This window comes from Symphalangus syndactylus, chromosome X (genome assembly GCF_028878055.3).
Source record: "Symphalangus syndactylus isolate Jambi chromosome X, NHGRI_mSymSyn1-v2.1_pri, whole genome shotgun sequence".
Taxonomy (NCBI): Eukaryota; Metazoa; Chordata; class Mammalia; order Primates; family Hylobatidae; genus Symphalangus; species Symphalangus syndactylus.
In genome coordinates, this window is record NC_072447.2 from 152,498,174 (window position 1) to 152,517,980 (window position 19,807).

At 49.2% G+C, this 19,807-nt stretch overlaps 1 protein-coding gene across 10 annotated transcripts in view; it reads left to right on the plus strand.

Annotated features, from left to right (window-relative positions):
• The first annotated feature begins 1,733 nt into the window (after nt 1–1,733).
• The window catches only part of LOC129475109 (uncharacterized), a 56,578-nt gene continuing 38,504 nt past the window's right edge, over nt 1,734–19,807 (plus strand). Inside the window, exons 1-8 of one of the 10 annotated variants that reach the window (XM_063634488.1) lie at nt 1,734–2,379; nt 2,554–2,736; nt 3,292–3,349; nt 5,129–5,240; nt 5,496–5,577; nt 7,414–9,736; nt 9,868–9,956; nt 12,313–12,365. In XM_063634488.1, coding sequence (XP_063490558.1) covers nt 2,618–2,736; nt 3,292–3,349; nt 5,129–5,240; nt 5,496–5,577; nt 7,414–7,870 — 828 coding nt within the window. In that variant the 5' untranslated portion in view covers nt 1,734–2,379; nt 2,554–2,617 and the 3' untranslated portion in view covers nt 7,871–9,736; nt 9,868–9,956; nt 12,313–12,365. Of the gene's footprint in view, nt 3,350–3,677; nt 3,824–3,939; nt 4,083–5,128; nt 5,241–5,495; nt 6,052–6,909; nt 7,211–7,413; nt 9,737–9,867; nt 9,957–12,312; nt 12,366–14,536; nt 15,300–15,658; nt 15,768–19,807 lie in introns of those variants that run through there. The other 9 variants (XM_063634487.1, XM_063634486.1, XM_063634489.1 and 6 more) reach the window with 9 other exon arrangements.

Here is a 19,807-nt window from a genome sequence, read left to right on the forward strand (position 1 = left end):
ACGCACTGGCCGCGAGGAGACGCTGTTCAGCTTACCGGATCTTGTCGCGCGCCAGCCAACCAGGACAAGGCCAGAGGAGTTCGAGACCGGCGGCCTGGACCAAGAACCGGAAGGAGGAAAAGGAACCGGAGGGAGGAAGAGGAAGAGGAGGGGCGGGACGAGGCCCCCAGGCAGGATTTTTAAGCCCAGAGCTGCGAGACCAGCAGGAAGGAGCTGGGAGAAACCACTGGGGAGGGGCTGGGGGCGGGGCTGAGAGGAGGAGGGCGGAGCAGGGGGGGAGGGGAAGGGCGGAAGTGAGAAAAACCCCTGGGGCGGGGTTGAGAGCGGGGCGGGGACTTGAGGAGGTGGGGCGGGGCTAAGATAACCCATTGGGGCGGGGCTATGGGCGATCTGGGCGAGGAGAGGCTGCAGGAGGAGCTCGCGGACCCCTGAGAACCAGCGCGGGGAGGGAGGGGGGCTGGTGTGAGGAGGAAGGTGGGGCTGAAAGAAACCAGTGGGGAGGGGTTGGGGGCGGGGCTTTGGAAGCTGGTGCTGGAGAAGCAGGGAGGGGCTCGGGGAGGGGTGGGGCGGAGCTGAGGGAACCGCTGGGGAGGGGCTGGGGGGGCGGGGCTTTGGAAACAGCCATTGGAGAAGCGGGGCTGGGGGCGGGGCAGGGCCTAGGGGAACCTCTAGGGTGGGGCTGGGGGTGGGGTTTGGACGCAGCCACAGGAGGAGCAGGGCGGGGCTCAGAATGGTGGGACGGAGCTGAGAGAAACCGCTGAAGGGGGGTGCTGGGGGCGGGGCTTTGGAAGTACCTGCAAGAGAAGCAGGGAGGAGATGGGGAGAGGCGGGGCTCGGCGCGGGGCGGGGTTGAGAGAAACCGCTGGGGTGGGGCTGGGGGCGGGGCTTCGGAGGCATCCGCGGGAGAAGCAGGGCGGGGTTCGGGGCAGGGCGGGTCTTAGCGAAACCACTGGGGAGGGGCTGGGGGCGGGGCCTTTTAACCGGCCGCTGGAGGAGCAGGGCGGGGCTGGGGAGGGGCGGTGCTGAGAAACGTCTGGGAGGGGCTGGGGGCGGGGCCTTGAAAGCAGCCACGGGATGAGCAGGGCGGGTTGGGGGAGCGGTTGTGGGCTGGGCTTTGGAAGCAGCCACAGGAGAAGCAGGGGGGGCCTGTGGCGGGGCGGAGCTGAGAGAAACCGCTGAGGAGGGGCTGGGGGCGGGGCCTTGGAAGCAGCCGCGGGAGGGGCGGGGTGGGGTGGAGCGGGGTGAGAGAAACCACAGGGGAGGGTCTGGGGTCGGGGCTTTGGAATAAGTGGCATGAGGAGCAGGGCGGGACAGTGAGAGAACTGAGCGAGGAGCAGCAGCGACAGGACTCCGCGGACTTCTGAGAACCAGCTTGGGGGAGCGGCGGCTTGGGGAGGTGTAGGGTGGAATCACGAGAAAGCTCTGGGAGGGCCTGGTGCACAGCTCAGCTGCAGGGTGGAGCTGAGGGAAAGCCGGGCGTTTATGGATGACGAGCAGGGCGGGGCTGTGGCAAAGCGCTGTGGGAGCAGATGGGGCGGGGCTGCGGGAAAGAGCTGGAGGAGGAGGAGTCAAGCTGCAGCAAGGCTGGCGGCTGAGAATGGTGGGGGAGGAGCTAGTGCAGAGCTGGAAGAAAAAGCTGAAAGGTTGTCGGGGTGGGCAGAGGGGTAGGAGAAGCGGGACGGGGCTAGAGGAGGCGGAGCTGGGAGCGGTGATGAAGGGGGAACAGGACGGGGCAGTGGGAAAGAGCTGTGGGAGGAAGAGCTGGGGGTAAGAAGCTGGGGCTGGGGCTGCAGCGGGGAGTGGGTCAGAGCTTTTGGAGGAGCCACGTGCAAGAGGAGGGCGTAGTTGTGGAAAAGAGCTGTGGGCAAGTGCTGGGTGGAGCGGGGGCTGGGGGCGGAACTGTGGGAGGAACAGCTGGGGCGGAGTTGCCGGAGGAGGAGCTGGGGGCGGAACTGTGGGAGGAACAGCTGGGGCGGAGTTGAGGGAGGAGGAGCAAGGGGGTAGAACAGCTGGGGTGGAGCTGTCGGCGGAGCAGTTTGGGCGAAGCTGCAAGAAGAGAAGTTGGTGAGGGACTTGCAGGAGGAAAAGCTAGGGGTGGAGATGCTGGTGGAGCTGAGCCGAACTGGGGGTGAAGCTGAGGCCCTTCTGTGATGCACCCTTAGGCAAGAGTCCAAACTTGCCCGCAGCGACCTAACTGCACCTCCAGTGTCTACCCCCAGAGAGCACGGAAGCGGCAAGAAGGGCCGGAACACTTGCCTGGGGTCCATGCAGCTCTAGGCTGAGTCTTGCAGGGCTGAGCCCCCCAGGCCTGCTCTCCTGTGTCCTAGCCGCTCTGTCAGTGCTTGCCAGTGGGGTCCAGAGGGACCGTCTCTTTTGCAGGTGATGAGAAACATCCCCACTCTTAATGTCTTGCCTCCTCCGACCTAAGTCACCCAGCACACAGCCTAACTTCCCTGGCAAACTTGCTTTTCAAACTGTCTTCTCCATCTCGGTCACGGGCTCAGGTTCTGTAGTGCTGCCATGCTTTACCTCTCTGTCCTTCCCCTTATCTAGTCTCCCGCAATGACTTCATAACCAAGTTCTGGGTCCCTGCCTCTGGAGTGCCTGATGAGACAAAATGGCTCCTCGTCCTGCATCCCCGCTGCTACTTCCAGAATTCAGGCCTCCTGGTCTGGAGCCTGCACTGTTCCATGAGCCTCCTGACCAACCTGGAGGCCTCTGTCTTTCCTCCCTCAGGTCTGTCTTCCACATTCCATGGGCTCAGTTTCTAAGTCACAAATGAGTCCCCAGCAATCCTCTAGTGAAAACGCCGCCCGGCCTTCTCAGGTTAAAGTCCTAACAGTTCAGGAAGTGGGCTCAGCTCTCCCCACCCTTAAGCCGAACACTCTTTGGGTTCATGCTGTGCTGTTTAGTCACTGGTCCCCACCAGCCTGCTGTTCCAGGTCTCCTTGCTTTGCACCGGCAGGTTCTCATGGCCTCGTCCTGGTGCACTCCTGGCCTCCTTCAAGGCAGAACTTTAACGTCACCTTCACAGCCCCACCGCAAGTATTAGGGACTTTCGTCTCCAGCTCTGATAGCATTTTGTACCTCCCCCGTCCCCACCCCACGTTAGGCTCTTGCAACCCAGGGTGGTAATTGCTCTGTAAGAGTCTGTGGCTGCGGCAGGGTCTCTTGAGTTCCTTGAAGGCAAGGCTGGTGTTTTACTCATTTCCGAAACTGGGTGCCCAGGGCACAGTATCTGCTTAGTAAGTGTTGAATCAGCAAAGAGCTGCTTTCTTGTTTTTTTTCTAGTGAGATGCGCCTACTTCTCCTTGGAGAAGCTCGAGGAAGCAGGAATGCTGGAGATGAGGTGAGGAGGAGAGGGTCCCTCTTTATGGGATGTAGGCCGTAGGGGACCTTCAGATCATCAGTTCCAATTCCTATGCATGCTAGCATCCCCTCTTGGGTTCCTTCCCCCCAAGAATGGTTGCCAGCTTCTGCCGAACACTCCAGAATCTGCTGGGAGTGGTTTCAAATCATGAGTGAGGATCCCCGGGATGGTGGGTTGCCGTTGCTCCTCCCGTGGCCTCTTGTATGAAGAGCTAGAACTCGCATAATGAGCTGGATAGTCACCATGTGGCTGCTAGCAGGGAAGCCAGTGGTGGCTACATAAGGGCTCCCTCTTCCAACTCTCCCAGCTGCTCCTCACTCTCACTCCTGGGTGTGCTGGGCAGTGGGGTGCAATGCGTACGTAGGTGCACACTCTCCCTGGGCGGCAGCGAGCAGCAGAGGTCTGATCTGTGGTCGGATGAGGAGAGGAAGTCCAAGTAAAGCAGCTGCAGTGGTGAGTGAGCCTAGGAAGAATGGCGTCACCAGGCCAGGTAGGGATGCGGGTGGTGTTCAGCTACCCCTGAGAAAGGGACCAGAATGCACCTGAGTCTTGATTTTCATTCCCAATAGCAGGTCAGCACCAGACCCGAAAACGCTCTGATTTCTGCCTTCCACGCCACACTCTCTTCACCTGCTGCCTCCTCACTCCTCCCATTAACAATGTCCTGGCAGGAACGAGACTTTCCCCTCCGTCTCTTCTCGTCTCTTAGCAGGTCAGGTCGGCCTTCACCTCCCAGACCCGTCCTGCTCTTCCCTTCCCCTGTGGGGCCCTCCGTGGATGCTCTGGAGCCCCGGGCAATAGTCAGCCAACTGCAGGCATGCGGGGCCTTCTCGGGTTCCTTGCTGTGCTCGCATGAAACCACTGTGCCTGGCTGCACCCCACTAGTACACACTCAACTGACCCCCACTCCTGGGGCCAGCGGTGTGTCTCCTCAAGTTCTGCTTGCTTCTTCAGGCCTTACTTGCATGCCTATCGTGCGACACATCGTATCTCTTTTAGGAAGTCCTTGCCTTTTCCAAAGATCCTGCTTTGCAGCTGACTGTACCCTCTGCCTGCCTCCCCCAGGATACTGCCTCCTTCCTGAAACCACAGACCCCCCTCAGGTCTTCCTTCCTCATCAGCAGGGAGCCCCCTGCAGAGCTCCTTGTCCATCCCGGTGGCCTTCTGAGCCTCACCTCCCCTTCCTTCCCCTCCCCTCCCGTCCTGTCCCTTCCCCTCTCCCCGCTTCCCTTCCCTACCCTACCCTGTTCCCCCCATCCCCCACCCCCGACCCTGCCTTCTCCTGCTCTGTCCTCTCCCTCCGTGGCAGGCTAGCCTCCCTGGCTAGAGCTGTCCCTTGCGAATTTGCCGTCACCTTCCCTCTCTGTGCTCAGCATCACTGGCTGCACAGTCCCTCTCTTCCGCCCACATGCTCCCCGTGGGAAGCATTCTTTTTGCTCAGCATGATTTCTGTGTGACTCCTCCTGTTTTCTGAGCCTGTCACCCCCTTCCTCTTCCCTTGCCTCCCCACTGACACTTTCCAGAGTGCAGCCACCTCCCCTCACTGTGCTTCTTTGTCTCTGAGGCCCAGGAGGAAGTTGCCCTCCTCTGGAGAGGGTTCACGTTTGATTCTGCCTAGTGTTCTGGGGCACGGCCAGTCTGGGACCGCTTTGACCCTGATTCATGGTTTCCCTTCAGATACTTTTTGGTCAGCCTGCTTTCCTCATTTAGGCAATGGCTTTTGCCCATTTTTCTTTTTCTTTCGTTATTTTTTTTTAGACGGAGTTTCGCTCTTGTTGCCCAGGCTGGCGCAATCTCGGCTCACCACAACCTCCGCTTTCTGGGCTCAAGCGATTCTCCTTCCTCAGCCTCCTGAGTGCTGGGATTACAGGTATGCGCCACCACGCCTGGCTAAGTTTGTATTTTTAGTAGAGATGGGATTTCTCCTTGTTGGTCGGACTGGTCTCGTACTTCGACCTCAGGTGATCCACACGCCTCGGCCTCCCAAAGTGCTGAGATTACAGGCGTAAGCCACCGTGCCTGGCTTGCCCATTTTTCTATTGAGTCACTTGCCTTGTTGGTATGGAGTTGTAGGAGCTCTTTCTGAATTCTGCCTCTAACCCCATGTTGGCTTTTTGTATTTCAGAGACCTCGTCTGCTCAGGGGCTTGTTCTTACGTCTTTTGCAGGGCTGTTTTGGACTCAGTATTCACCTAAGCGCTCCAAATTGTAAGTAACCCCAGAGGTCATAGAGTGTGCCACTGCCCCTCCATCTGGAGGCTGTGACCCCTCCCACAAGGAGAAGGTGCTCGCATGTGTCCAGTGCCCTGCCCATTAGATTAGAGAGGGCTCCCTTCTTTGCTCTCTTGCACTCATTTGTCCGCCTTTTAGCTTTCCTTTTCTGCCCTGGACTCACACAGGGTCGTGTGAACGTGTGGTGTAGCAGGAGGAGAGAGGTAAAGTGGAGGAATAGGAGCTGGAGGGGAGGAGGAGGGAAGAAAAAAGGAAGGGGAGGGGGAGGAGAGGGAGAGGGTTGGAGGAGGGAAGGAGGAGGAGAGGGAGAGGAGGAGGAGGTGAGACCAAGGAGAAGAGGTGAAGGAAGAGAGGAAGACACAGAAAAGAGAAGAAAGAGGAGGGGAGGAGACGGAGAAGAGGAGGAGGAGCAGCAAAGGAGGAAGAGGAGGAAGAGGACTAGAAGAGCAAGTAAGGAGGAGGAGGGGGGAGTAGGAGGAGTAGGAGGAGAGGAGAAGGACAGAAGGAGAAGGAGAGGCAGATGTGGAGGAGAGGAGGCGGAGGACAGGAGGGGATGAGAAAGAGGAGGAGAAAAGGAGAGGAGAGGGATGAGGGGGGAGGAGGAAGAGAAAAGAACAGGAGAAGGAGAAGAGGAGGAGTGAGAGAAAAGAGGAGAAGGAGAGGAGGGGGGAGGATGGGGAAGAAGGGAGAAGAAGAGAAAGAGCAGGAGGAGGGAGGAAAGGAGGAGAGATGCAGGAGGAAGAGGAGAGGACGAGAGGAGGAGCAGAGGAGAAGGAGAGGAAGAGGAGGAGATTTGGAGGAAGAGGAGAGGTGGAGGAAGAAAGGAGGAGGCGGAGAAGAGGAGAAAGCAGAGAGGAGGAGGCTGAAGAAAGGAGGACCAGGAGGAGAGGAGGAAGAGGAAAGGAGGAAGAGGAGGAGTAGAATAAGAGGAGCAGAGGAAAAGGAGGAGGGGGTGGGGGAGGAGTGGAGAGGAGAGGAGGAGGAACAGAGTTGGAGGAGGTGGAAGAGAGAAGAGGAGAAGGAAGAGAGGAAGAGAGAAGGAAATAAGGAGAAAAGTAGGAGGAAGAAGAGAGGAGAGAAAGAGGAGAGGATGAGGAGGAGGGGAGGAGAAGGAGAGCAGGAGGTGGGAGGAGGAGGAGAGTAAGAGGAGGAAATGAGGAGGAAGAAAGAAGGACAGGAGGTGGAGAGGAGGAAGAGAGAATTAGGAGGGGAGGAAGAGGGGAGGAGAGGAGGAGAAGGAAACGAGGAGGAGGAGGAGGCTGCAGCACCCTTATCAGGTTCCAGTTCTCGGTGCGCCCCGTTCTGCAGGACACTCTCCTGTGGTCAGCCCTGGCCTGCGGAGGATTCCCGCGCTGGATCTCTGAGGGATGCTGGTGCCTTCTCTCCAGCACATTCCTGATGCCCTTGCTGACGCATGTGTCCTCTGGGCCCTCTCCTGAAACCTGACCCTCCGGGGTGTCTTCTGGCCTCACCTCTTCTGTCCAGTTCCAGCAAGCTCACTTTGCTTAGCGTTTGAATCCCTTCCTTCACTGTCTGCCGTGACAATTCGGGCCTTTCACCGTCACTCAGGCCTGGACCATCACTGTTGCCCATCCCATGCCATCAACAGGTTTGCCCCATCCCTTCGGCTCCCTACCAGGGCATTCAGTTGTGTTGAGCAGCAGTGTCTCCAAGTCCCTTATCTAGCCTTCGTTTCCAGCCCCCACTGGTTGAGCTGCATCCGGGTCCCATCCCGCAGGGACTCCCCGGGGGATGCAGGTGCATGCTGATCCTGCAGCTCCTCAGGGGTGTCATCGCTTTCCCCTTTCCCAGACCCAGCACACCCTGCCTGCGGCGCTGTGCCTCACCTTCACTCTGGTCACGGGTCTGGCAGTCAGCTCACCAATTCCTCCTGCTTCCCTGGGACTCGCCGGCTTTTAGCACTGCAATTCACTCAGCAAACTGGGACTCTTGGTCACCCTACCTGGCAGCCAGTGATAAGGTGAGGGCCACTCCTGGGAGGGAGGACACCTGTGGGGAAAATTCTTGTGTTATTTATTTCTCCTTCGGGATAGGGTGCCTGCGGCGCTTCATGGTAGGGAGTGGGCTGATGCTGCGGGCTCAGAAGTTTCAAGGGCATCTGGGGAGACCAGATATTCCGAGACCTTCTCCTAGATGTGCCTGTTCCATGTATCGGGGACGCAGGTTTTCCCAACAGGACTTGTGTCATTGGCATGACAGACCTGCCTTGGCTGAGCGTTCAACTGTCTTTGGAGTTCAGCCACCTTAGCAAGTCCTGGGTTTGTTCTTCAGACTTTGCTGCTCGCCCATTGCCTGGATCGGGGGCTACTTTGTAAACCACCAGGAAGACTCCAGTGTTTCTGCTTAATTTTTAGATGTTTGTTAATTGCTCTTGGCCTCTCATTAATCCCCTGTGGGTCATCCAGGAAACATAGTCACCACTGTCTGTTCTCTGAGTTTTCATTTCCAGGCATCTGCCCTGCCTGGATCTCCTCACCTGCCAGGAACTTCCTCTCCACGAGCCGGCCATCCCAGCAAAAGTTCTAACACCAAAGGTCTGGCAACTAGCCTGCCATCTTGTGCCTGGAGCCGCCTGCGTGCCACCTACCCCCAAAGATGGGAACCTCGTTGCCAGTTGGGCAGATGCAGGGCAATCCTGTACCAAGCCCCCATTTTACCACCTGCTTTCTCAGACCACTCTGGAACCCACTGTCTCAGATTGGGTCCTCCAGGAAGCAGACCGTGAGAGGGAGCTGGCAGGGCCAAAGGTTTACTGGGGCTAACTAACACTCAGGAAAGGGACAGGAAGGAAGCAGGGCTGGAGAGCAGGTTGAGCCCGACCTGACAGTCTCGAGCAGCCCAACAGGGAGGTGTGGAGCAAGGGTTGCCCACTAGAGGGGCCTGCATTGGGTACGGGTGGTGGGGTCCACATGGTACCTGGCACATAGCAGGCTGTGCAATCCATATTAAGTGACTGGAAAAATTAATGCCCAGAAAAGGTGCCTTGGAGAATGGGTGCGTGCTGAACACAATAGGGAAGGGCCCAGCATCTGTCTTGGCATAGGCAGAACTGTGCTGTGCCCTGCAACATGCCACCTGAGAGCTGCTTTGATCTTGTGTGTGCATTAGACAACTGCCAGGGGCATGAAGAGGATGTGCTTCTAGGGCATTTGCTGGCAGGGCGTCTCCTGATCTCTTGGTATTGGTGTGAGCACAGCCTGGTAGGAGAGGGCAGATCTCAGTGCAAAGTATGTCAAAAAGCAGATCGAAGCCAGGCTCCCTCCTGAAAGAGGCTCCTTGAAGGTAGGTGCACACTCATGTCTTTGTTACTTGTAAGGGGGCATCTTACAGGCAAGAGGAGTTAGGTGAATGTGAAGAGGAAGGAACTGCTCACTCTGGGCAGGGGGCTGGGGGAGGCTTCGTAGAGGAGGGGGTGTTTGAGCTGGGCTTTGAAAGTCAAAAGGGTTTTGTTAGGTGGGAAATGGGGGAAGGGCAGCCCAAAAGGATTAGGTACATTCAGGGAGCCCAGAGAATGTTCGTGGCTGGAGCAGACCCATTCGTAGAGTGAAGTCATAGGAGAAGAGGCTGGGAAACTAGATTGGGTCCGACTCCTAAAGGACCACTGAAGGAGTGTGGGCTGCACGCTGGGTGCAGCAGGTGAGTTTCCTCACTTGGGTTTCACTGTCAGCATTTTTAAAAGGCAAACTGGTTTTCTTCCTGAGAAGAATTCATTGATTCACTCGTGGCCAGTAAGTCATCTGGGCCAGAGGTTGGTGGGGAGATGATAGGGGTGCAAGTGTCATCTTCAATCACAGCATAACTGCCCTTGCTTTCTTACCTCTCATTTAGATATTTCAATGCTTGCTCAGGTCCCCTGCGCCCTCCTTCCTTCTCCCTTCCCAGCCATACTACTTATGGGGTGACTTTCTCTTTGTAAAATGACCATTAGTCTTATCAAATTAATCCCAAAGTAATACCATCAATTTCCCCCTAAAATACCAACAAGACCCCTGCTTGAAACTGCTTGTACATTAGGGACAGAGAAGAGTCCATGAGAATCAACATTTTCTGAGGACTCCAACTGTGTGCCGAGAGAGAGTTCCCGTGCTGCTGCCTCCTCTGTAGTAAAGCAAAGGTAACAGTCCTACAAGGCTTTGAAGCTTACAGCGTGCTTGCCCTTAGATTCTTGTGTTGTGTTCTGGGTCAGCAGGAATGCTTCTCCAGGTCCTTTTTTCTCATCCTAATGTGACACTGAATTCTTCACAGGCTCCTAGGACCACATTATCATTCTCTTCACTCGAGAGATGAAGACACTGAAATTCAGAGAGGGGAAGTGATTTGCCTCAGCTTGTACTGTAAGTGATCAAGGCATGACTCAACCAGTCTTTTTGACCCTGACTATGGTGATTTGATCTCTACACCACAAGATGGTGGTGGAATGGTGGAATATGGTAACTAGAAGGCCCTTTCTAGCTCAGGACACATTTGATGCTGTGACTGTTTGGGAATTCAGTCCTGACCAATTTAAGAGGTTGTGTTTCTTAGCTGTCTCTGGCTCCTGGTTTGCCCAGTTTAATTCTGTGCCTGCCTAGCGAAACTTCTCTCTGTCTGTGGTCCAAGAAGCCTGACATTTCTGAACTAGTCCTCCTCCTGTCCACTCTATATCGACAGAATCTCATGGTACGTCCTTCTGGCTCAGCCATGGAATAAAGCCAGCTCTGTTGTTTTGGTCCTTGTGTTGTGCCCCAGCTTAGGAAGAATAACTCTTCAGGCTGCCTCTCCCATGCTAGGTCACATGCAGGTCACACATTCCCAGGTAAATTTTGCACTTTGTTTATCTGGAATTTGTCTAATTTCCTTGTCCTCGTTTCTGATTGTGTACTCTCTTCCCTTTTGTCTCATTATCTGGGCCTTATGTCTTTTCTCATGGTTTCTCTTCTGTAAGTCTCTAGAGCTGATGCAAGTACACAGTGAAGCGAATGAAGTTTAAGATAAAGCTTCAGTGTCTCTTGCTTGAACAGCCCTGGAAGGAGCCTTAGCATTATGGTCCTACAGTTGTATGGTTTGGAAAATCTACAAAAGATATTTAACCACAGTTGGTTCAGGGAATCTTTCTTTCCACTGTGCTGTCTCTATCCCTCTTGCCTGTGTGTTGGGTAGCAATGCAATGACCATGGTCATATTGAGAATTCAACTAAGGGGACATTAAGTTGGAATTCATTTAGTTTAGGATTTTTTTTTTTTTTTTTGAGACGGAGTCTCGCTCTGTCGCCCAGGCTGGAGTGCAGTGGCGCGATCTCTGCTGACTGCAAGCTCCGCCTCCCGGGTTCACGCCATTCTCCTGCCTCAGCCTCTCCGAGTAGCTGGGACTACAGGTGCCCGCCACCACGCCCGGCTAATTTTTTTGTATTTTTAGTAGAGACGGGGTTTCACCGTGGTCTCGATCTCCTGACTTCGTGATCTGCCCGCCTCGGCCTCCCAAAGTGCTGGGATTACAAGCGTGAGCCACCGCGCCTGGCCAGTTTAGGATATATTTTTGAGATATCTTTCAGGAGTCCACAAGCAATTCCATATATTTCCCAGTTATTGCCAGCTGTCCTTTATTGGAACAGCTTGCAGGAATACTTCTGCTTACTGTGCTGATGCATCCAGTGTTAGGACAAGAGGGATGAGGCTGGAGGGCACATTGTAGTGTCACTGTGACTTGCAGCACTTGGTATCAGGGGTATGTTGGCAGTGGAGGAGAACCAAGATTCACAATGTACAATGAAGCTAGTCTGTGGAAAAATCTTCCAGTCATCAATCAGATGTGTGAAATTGTAGGATTCCATTTTCATTGAAAAGCAAAAGTGCTCTCTTGTCAGGAATATACCCAGCGTGCAGTGCATGCAATTGTAAATACAAGATACATTTATTTGCACATTTGGAAGAGGGTTTTGTAAAATGGCATTTTTCAGAATTCCTGTGATTGTAGGACATGGACCTATAGAAGGACTAGAAGCATTGAGTAGTATGCAGAGGAGTTTTGCTGGGCAGGCACAGAATTAAACTGGGCAAACCAGGAGCCAGAGACAGCTAAGAAACACAACCTCTTAAATTGGTCAGGACTGAATTCCCAAACAGTCACAGCATCAAATGTGTCCTGAGCTAGAAAGGGCACAGTCACAGTTCCTGTGATGAATGAAGTGATGCTTGCTTTGTGATAGAGTCATATTTGAAGAAGTGCAAATGCACTTCTTAGAAAGACCTGCTTGGAAGTTACGCTCCCTGCTGGCATCTGGAAACTTGACTCTCAGAATTTCCGTAGTCAACAGTTAACTGATAAGATGGCTTACTGTGCCTGACTGTTGATACAAACAACGTAGTTTATGCTGAATACCTGCTTTCCTTCTGGGAGTGTGGAATTTTGGTGCATGCTAGGCAGAGGACGTCTCTTACCAAACCCCAGTGTAAAGTGTGGGCAATGAGTCTGGGCTTCTGTGGCCAGAAACATCACACGTGCCAGTGCATATTTGTTGCCGAGAGAAGCATGTGCTCTGTGTGGCCCCTCATGGAAGGGAGAAAGCATAAGGAAGTCTGTGCATGGGCTCCTCCAAACTGCCTGTGTCTTTTCTGCTTGTGATCTGGGTGTGTGCCCTAACTACATTGCTGTAATAAATCTTAGTTGTGATTATAACTCTATGCTGAATCCTGTGTTTCCAACTATAACAGGAAAAGCAGGAATAACATACTACAGAAGTACATGAGGCAGTTAAGTACCAAATGTAAGTAGCTATTTATGTTATTTTTTTCTAAATTTTCAGATGTTTGTAACATTTGTCAGCATTTTCAAATGTGTGTTCTTTTGTTTTTTTTTCTCATTGTAAATATTTGCTTTTGTTCCCAATTTTATATTGGTAATTTTGCATTCTTATACTTAAAGAAGGCCCCAAATGTTGCAAGCTTCAAGCCCCACAAAACCTGGATCTGTCTCTGTCTTGGATCCAAGACTTGCTCCCTCATGTCGGTTTTCCTATTGTCACTTCATATTACACAGGTGGGGAAATTAAAGCCAAGAGAGGGGAAGCTAACCTTACTTGGCAAAACTGGGACAGGATCCAGTTCTTCCAACTCCCAATTTAATGAATGCTCTTTCCCACTGTTCTGTAAGGTTTTTTGATAACTTGTCTGTAAATATCGGTCATGGTACATTGTCCACTGGGTGGCACTCAAGAGACTGAAATTCGAGTTCCTTCTCTTTGAGTAGATGGTAGTCTTGAACTAGTCCCTTTCCCTCCTGGGACAGATTTTCCCAGTTTGTAAAATAAAGGGGCTGGATTTAATGCTCTTTACAGACCTTGCTCTCAAATATTCCCTGACTTTTTCATTCTAGAAATGCTGGAATCATATATTTGTAATTGAAACTAGTAATCTTGTTCTTGAGTCTTCTTCATCTCTAAAATGGACATAAAATACATACCTCTCGTGCTTGTTGTGAAGCCCCTGGCACTGTTCATGGTAGAGCAGGTGATCAAAAGTTGCTTGCATCCTTCTGTCCAATTGGGAACAAAAGCTTTCGTGTATAATTCTCACTCCTCTCCCTTGGAATCAGACAATCTTATCAGAAAACCTAAAATCTTTTTTCAATCAATTTAGAAGTTTATTTTGCCAACGCTAAGGACACGCCTGTGACACTGCCTAAGGAGGTCCTGGTGACATGCCCAAGGTGGTCAGGCCACAGTTTGGTTTTTAGGGAGATATAAGACATCAACTGATATATGTGAGATGTACGTTGGTTTGGTGTGGAAAAGCAGGACAAATGGAAGTTGGAGGACTTCCAGGTCATAGGCAGGTTCAGAAATTTTCTGACTGGTATTAATAATTGGTTGAGTTATTGTCTAAAGACCTGGAATCATTAGAAGGGAATGTCTGGTTTACGATAAGGAGTTGTGGAGACCACAGTTTTACCATGCAGATGAAACCTCCAGGTAGCAGGCTTCAGAGAGAATAGATTGTAAATGTTTCTTATTAGACTTAAAGAGTCTATTCTATCAGTCTTAAGGTCTGTGTTCATGTTGATGGTAATGAGGCATGTCCGACTCCCCCTTCCTCATCATATCCTGAACTAGTTTTTCAGGTTAACTTTGGAATGCCCTTGGCCAAGAGGAGGGGTCCATTCAGATGGTTGGGGAGCTTAGAATTTTATTTTTGGTTTACATTGTTTCCTTCTGGCCAGGATTTGCCAGAGGCAACATCAATGGCCACACTTTTATTTTGTCCCATAGCATTGTGGAGGTGGTTTGGCTGCCTGCCCCAGGTCCATCCTGTCCCTTGGTAGGACCTCTATGGCCAAGAGAGTTACAGCCAAAAGACTTATAGACAGTTTAAATGTTCTAGGCCAGACAGGAATGGACGTGGACAGGCATTTATTACTCCTTAACAATTTTTTTTTTTTTTTTGAGACGGTGTCTCACTCTTTCACTCAGGCTGGAGTGCAGTGGTGCTATCTCGGCTCACTGCAAGCTCCGCCTCCCGGGTTCACACCATTCTCCTGCCTCAGCCTCTCCGAGTAGCTGGGACTACAGGTTCCCGCCACCACGCCGGGCTAATTTTTTGTATTTTTAGTAGAGACGGGGTTTCACCGTGGTCTCGATCTCCTGACTTTGTGATCCGCCCGCCTCGGCCTCCCAAAGCGCTGGGATTACAAGCATGAGCCACCGTGCCCAGCCTACTCCTTAACAATTTTTAAGTAATGTAAAAGCCAACAAACAGAAAGTAAAAGGCGAGGTTACAAAATTGGCTTATCTATCTTTAAATTCTATGCATTGAGCTACTGTAATCTTGGTTTTAGTTACAGACTTATAGCAATTGGCTATATAAGCAAACCTAAATTTTAAAAAGAAAAGAAAATGAAGCATACATTTAAAAGTTTTTAAACTTTTTTTTTTTGAAACAGGGTTTCACTTTGTCACTCAGGCTGGAGTGCAGTGATGTGATCATAGCTTTCTGCAGCCTTGACCTCCTGGGCTCAAGTGATCCTCCCACCTCCACCTCCTTAGTAGCTAGGACCACAGGCATGCACCAGCACACCCAGCAAATTAAAAAAAAATTTTTTTTTTTTTTTTTTTTTTGAGACGGAGTCTGGCTCTGTCGCCCAGGCTGGAGTGCAGTGGCACGATCTCGGCTCACTGCAAGCTCCACCTCCCGGATTCATGCCATTCTCCTGCCTCAGACTCCCGAGTAGCTGGGACTACAGGCGCCCGCCACCTCGCCCGGCTAATTTTTTTTTGTATTTTTAGTAGAGACGGGGTTTCACCATGTTAGCCAGGATGGTCTCGATCTCCTGACCTCGTGATCCGCCCGCCTCGGCCTCCCAAAGTGCTGGGATTACAGGCGTGAGCCACAGCGCCCGGCCTAAAAAAATTTTTTTAAAGATGAGGTCTCACTATGTTGCCCAGGCTGGTCTGAAATTCCTGGCCTCAAGCAATCCTCTTGCCTCAACCTCCCAAAGTGCTGAGATTACAGGCATGAGCTACCATGCCTGGCCTAAAACATTTTTAATGGAAGTGTAATTTGCAAACAGAAAACATGCCCAAATATTAAGTGAATGCACTGATGAACATTCACAACTTAACAAGATAGCCAGCACTTAAATCACAAAATAGAACACCGCTAGGACCTCGTTGTAATACCCTCCAAGTCACTACTTCTGCCCAAAGGTAATCGGTATTTTGCAACATTTTTTATTACTTTCTATTAATGGGATCATACACTATGTAATCTTATTACTGTCTGGATTTTTATATTAAATATTGCTTGTGAGATTCATCCATGTTGTCACGTGAGCAATACTTTATTCTCATTGCCATATACTATTCCATTTTTATCAGTATACCATGATTTATTTACCCATTCTGCTATTTGTACATACTGGAATTGTTCCCAGGTTTTTGTAATACAAACAAAGCTGCTATGAACATGCTTGGATTTACTTTCTTTGGTGAATATGTATTACTGTTATGTATATGTCTAGAGGTAAAATTGATGATTTATGGGATATGCATATGTTTAATTTTAGCAGATATTGAAAAACAGATTTCTAAAGCGGCTGTAGCGATTTACATTACCACCAGCAATGTGTGAGTTCCATTTGCTCTCCATCCTTGACAGCACATGTTGTCACTTAGGTGGGTATGCAGGGGGATCCTTTTTTGGCATGTTTACTTATTTTTTTACACAGTGCAAACTGGTGCGGTGTACCGTTTTATGGCTTTTGCCTAACGCCATCACTACAGTTAAGTTACCAAACGATTCCATCACCTCAGAAATTGCTTTGTACCGCCTCTTGGCATTCAACCCCTTCTCTGTTCTCAACCCTGGCAGCCACTGATCTAATTTCCATTCCCATAGTTTTCCAGATTATCAAAGAAACAGAATGATATGGTTGTAACCTTTTGGATGTAGCTTCTTTCAGGTAGCAAAATGTTTTTGAGATTTAACTATGTTGTTGTGTTTTCAGTAGTTCATTCCTTTCTGTGTGTGTGATAGTCTCACTCTCTTGCCCAGGCTGGAGTGCAGTGGTGCGATCTCAGCCCACTGCAACCCCTGCCTCCCACGTTCAAGGGATTTTCATGCCTCAACCTCCCAAGTAGCTGGAACTACAGGTGTGCACCACTGCGCCTGGCTAATTTTTATATTTTTAGTAGAGAGATTTCACCATGTTGACCAGGCTGGTCTCGAACTCCTGGCCTCAAGTGATCCACTTGCCTCTGCCTCCCAAAGTGCTGGGATGACAGGCGTGAGCCGCTGCACCCAGTCCAGGAGTTCATTGCTTTTTATTGCTGGGTCATATTCCATTGTATAGATGTATCACATTTTGTTAATGAGTCCTATAGTTGAGGGATATTTGGTTTGTTTCCATTTTTTCTCTATTATGGATACATTGTTACAAACATTTGTGTACAGGGTTTGTGTGAACATAGTTTTTATTTCTTTTGAGTAAATAGGAGTGGGATTGCTGGGTTACTTGGTAAATTGCTGGGTTATAGTTCTTTTTGAGAACTTCTCAAACTTTTTGCAGAGTGGCTGTACCATTTTGCATTCCCACTAGCAGGGCTTGAGAGTTCCAGTTGTTCCACATTCTTGCCAGCACCTGGTACTGCTAGTTTTTCTGTGTATGTTTTTGTTTTGTTTTGCCACTCTTAAGGTGTATAGTGGTATCTCTTTCTGGTTATAATTTGCATTTCTCTAATGATTATTAATGTTGAACATCTTTTAACATGCTTATTTGCCATCCATCTAACTTCTGTGGTAAATTTTCCGTTTATATTCTCGTCCATTCAAAATATTGGGTTGCTTGTTTTCTTATGGTTAATTTTAAAAGCTTTATTTGGAAATAATTATAGATTTAAAGGAAGTTGCAAAGAATTGTATTCCCTTCACTCACCCTTCCCCAATGTTAACATCTTGCCTAACTATGGTACAATATTAATATCAGAAAATTGACATTGGTACAATCCACAGAGGTTATTCAGATTTTACCAGTTATACATATACTTGTGTGTGTTTCTATGCAATTTTATCACATGTATAGTTTTGTGTAGCTTCCACGACAATCAACATACAGAACTGTGCCATCACCACAACGTTCCTCTCATATTACCTCTCCACAGCCTCACCCACTTCCTACTCTACATCCCTTACCCTTATCAACCACTATTTGGTTTACCATCTGTATAATATTGTTATTCCAAGGATATTATATACATGGAAGCATACTATATAGTATGTTTCCTTTTCATATTTGCTTTTTTTCCCACTCAGCATAATTCCTGGGGGTTCCTTCAAGTTGTGACATGTATCAATAGTTCATTGCTTTTTATTGCTGGATGGTATTTCATAGTATGGATGTACTATAATTTAAGCATTGTCAATTTTGGTAGTTTCCACTTTGAGCTATTCCAAATAAAGTTTCTGTGAACATTCATATACAAGTTTCTACATTAACATAAGTTTTCATTTCTCTGGGGTGAATGCCCAAGAGTGCCATTGCTGGATCATTTGGTAAATCTATTTTTTTTTTTTTTTGAGATGGAGTCTTGTTCTGTCACCAGGCTGGAGTGCTGTGGTGTGTTCTCGGCTCACTGCAACCTCCAACTCCCTGGTTCAAGCGATTCTCTTGCCTCAGCCTCCTGAGTAGCTGGGATTACACGCATGTGCCACCATGCCCAGCTAATTTTTGTATTTTTAGTAGTGACAGGCTTTCACCATGTTGGCCAGGATGGTCTTGAATTCCTGACCTAATAATCTGCCTGCCTCGGCCTCCTAAAGTGTTGGGATTACAGGCGTGAGCCACCGTGCCTGGCCAATCCATTTTTAGTGTTTAAAGAAACTGCAAACCACCATGGCACATGTATACCTATGTAACTAACCTGCACATTCTGCACATGTACCCCAGAACTTAAAGTATAATAAATAATAATACTAATAATTTTTTTAAAAAAAGAAACTGCCAAACTATTTTCCAGAGTGATTGTGCAATTTTACATTTTGACCAGCGATGTCAGTGATCCATTTGCTCCACATCTTCATTAGCATTTGGTGTTGTCACAGTGTTTTATTTTAGCCACTTTGATAGGTTTCTAGCAATATCTCATTGTGGTTTTAATTTGCATTTTCTTGAGGGCTAATGGTATTGAACATCTTTTCATGTGCTTATTTGGCATCTGTGTATCCTTTTCAGTTAAATGTCTTGCCTCTTTTCTAATTGGATTTTTTTTTTAATGTTGAGTTTTGAGAGTTCTTTATATATTCCAGATATAAGTCCTTTGTGGGATATATAATTTGCAAATTTTTCTCTCGGTCTGTAATTTGTCTTTTTTCGTGTCCTTGAAAGAGTTTTTCACAGAGCAAAGTTTTTAAATTTGATGAGGTATAATTTTCAATTTTTACTTTTATGGGTCATGCTTTTGATGCCAAGTGTAAGAACTCTTCACCTAATCTTGTGTCTGAAGATTTTCTCTTGTGTTTTTTTAAAAAGTTTTACATTTTTACATTTCACACTATGTTCCATTTTGAGTTAGTTTGAGGTTTAAGTCAAGGTTCATTTTTCTTTTTTTTTCTTTTTCCCTCTCATGTATGTCCAGTTGCTTCAACACCACTTGTTGAGAAAGCTCTGCCTCTTCCTTTGAATTGGTTTTGCACCTTTGTCAAAAATCAATTGGGCATCTTTATGTGGATCTATTTCTGTCTCTGATACTCTTTTGCTTTTCTTTTTAAGAGTCAGGGTCTCACTCCATGCCCAGGCTGGAGTGCAGTGATGCAATCATGGCTCACTCCTGGGCTTAAACAATTCTCCTGCCTCAGCCTTCTGAGTAGCTGGGACTACAGGTGTGTGCCACCATATGCAGCTTTTTTATTATTATTATTTTTTGTAGAGACAGAGTCTCACTCTGTTGCCCAGGCTAGTCTCAAACTCCTGGCCTCAAGTGATCCTTCCACCTTGGCCTCCCAAAGTATATGTTTGCTATTCTGTTCTATTGTTCTATATGTCTATACCTCTTTCAGTACCATACTGTGTGGATCATTATTACTGTTGAATTTTGAGGGTTTTTTTTTTATTCTGGATACAAGTCCTTCTTCAGATTTATGATTTCCAAATATTCTTTTCCAGTCTGTGGTTAGTCTTTTTATTCTCTTAAGAGTGCTCTTTACAAATATCTTTCTTTTATTAATTTCCAATATCTCCTGATAACATACTTTTTTTTTTTTTTTTTTTTTTTTTTTTAGACACAGTCTCACTCTGTCACCCAGGCTGGAGTGCAGTGATGCGATCTTGGCTCACTGCAACCTCTGTCTCCCAGGTTCAAGCGATTCTCATGCCTCAGCCTCCCAAGTAGCTGGAATCACAGGCATGCACCAGCATGCCCAGCTAATTTTTGTATTTTTAGTGGAGACAGGGTTTCTCCGTGTTGACCAGGCTGGTCTCGAACTCCTGGCCTCAAGCAGTCTGCCTGCCTTGGCCTTCCAAAGTGCTGGGATTACAGACGTGAGCCACCATGCCCAGCTCCTGAGAATATACTTTTAATGATTTCAATTCTTTTAAATTTGTTGAGTTTTTTTTTATGGCCCACAGTATGGTTGATCTCTATGAACATTCCATGTGCTGCTGAAAAACATGCATTGGATGTAGTTTTAAAAATACGTATCAGTTAAGTCAAGGTGAATA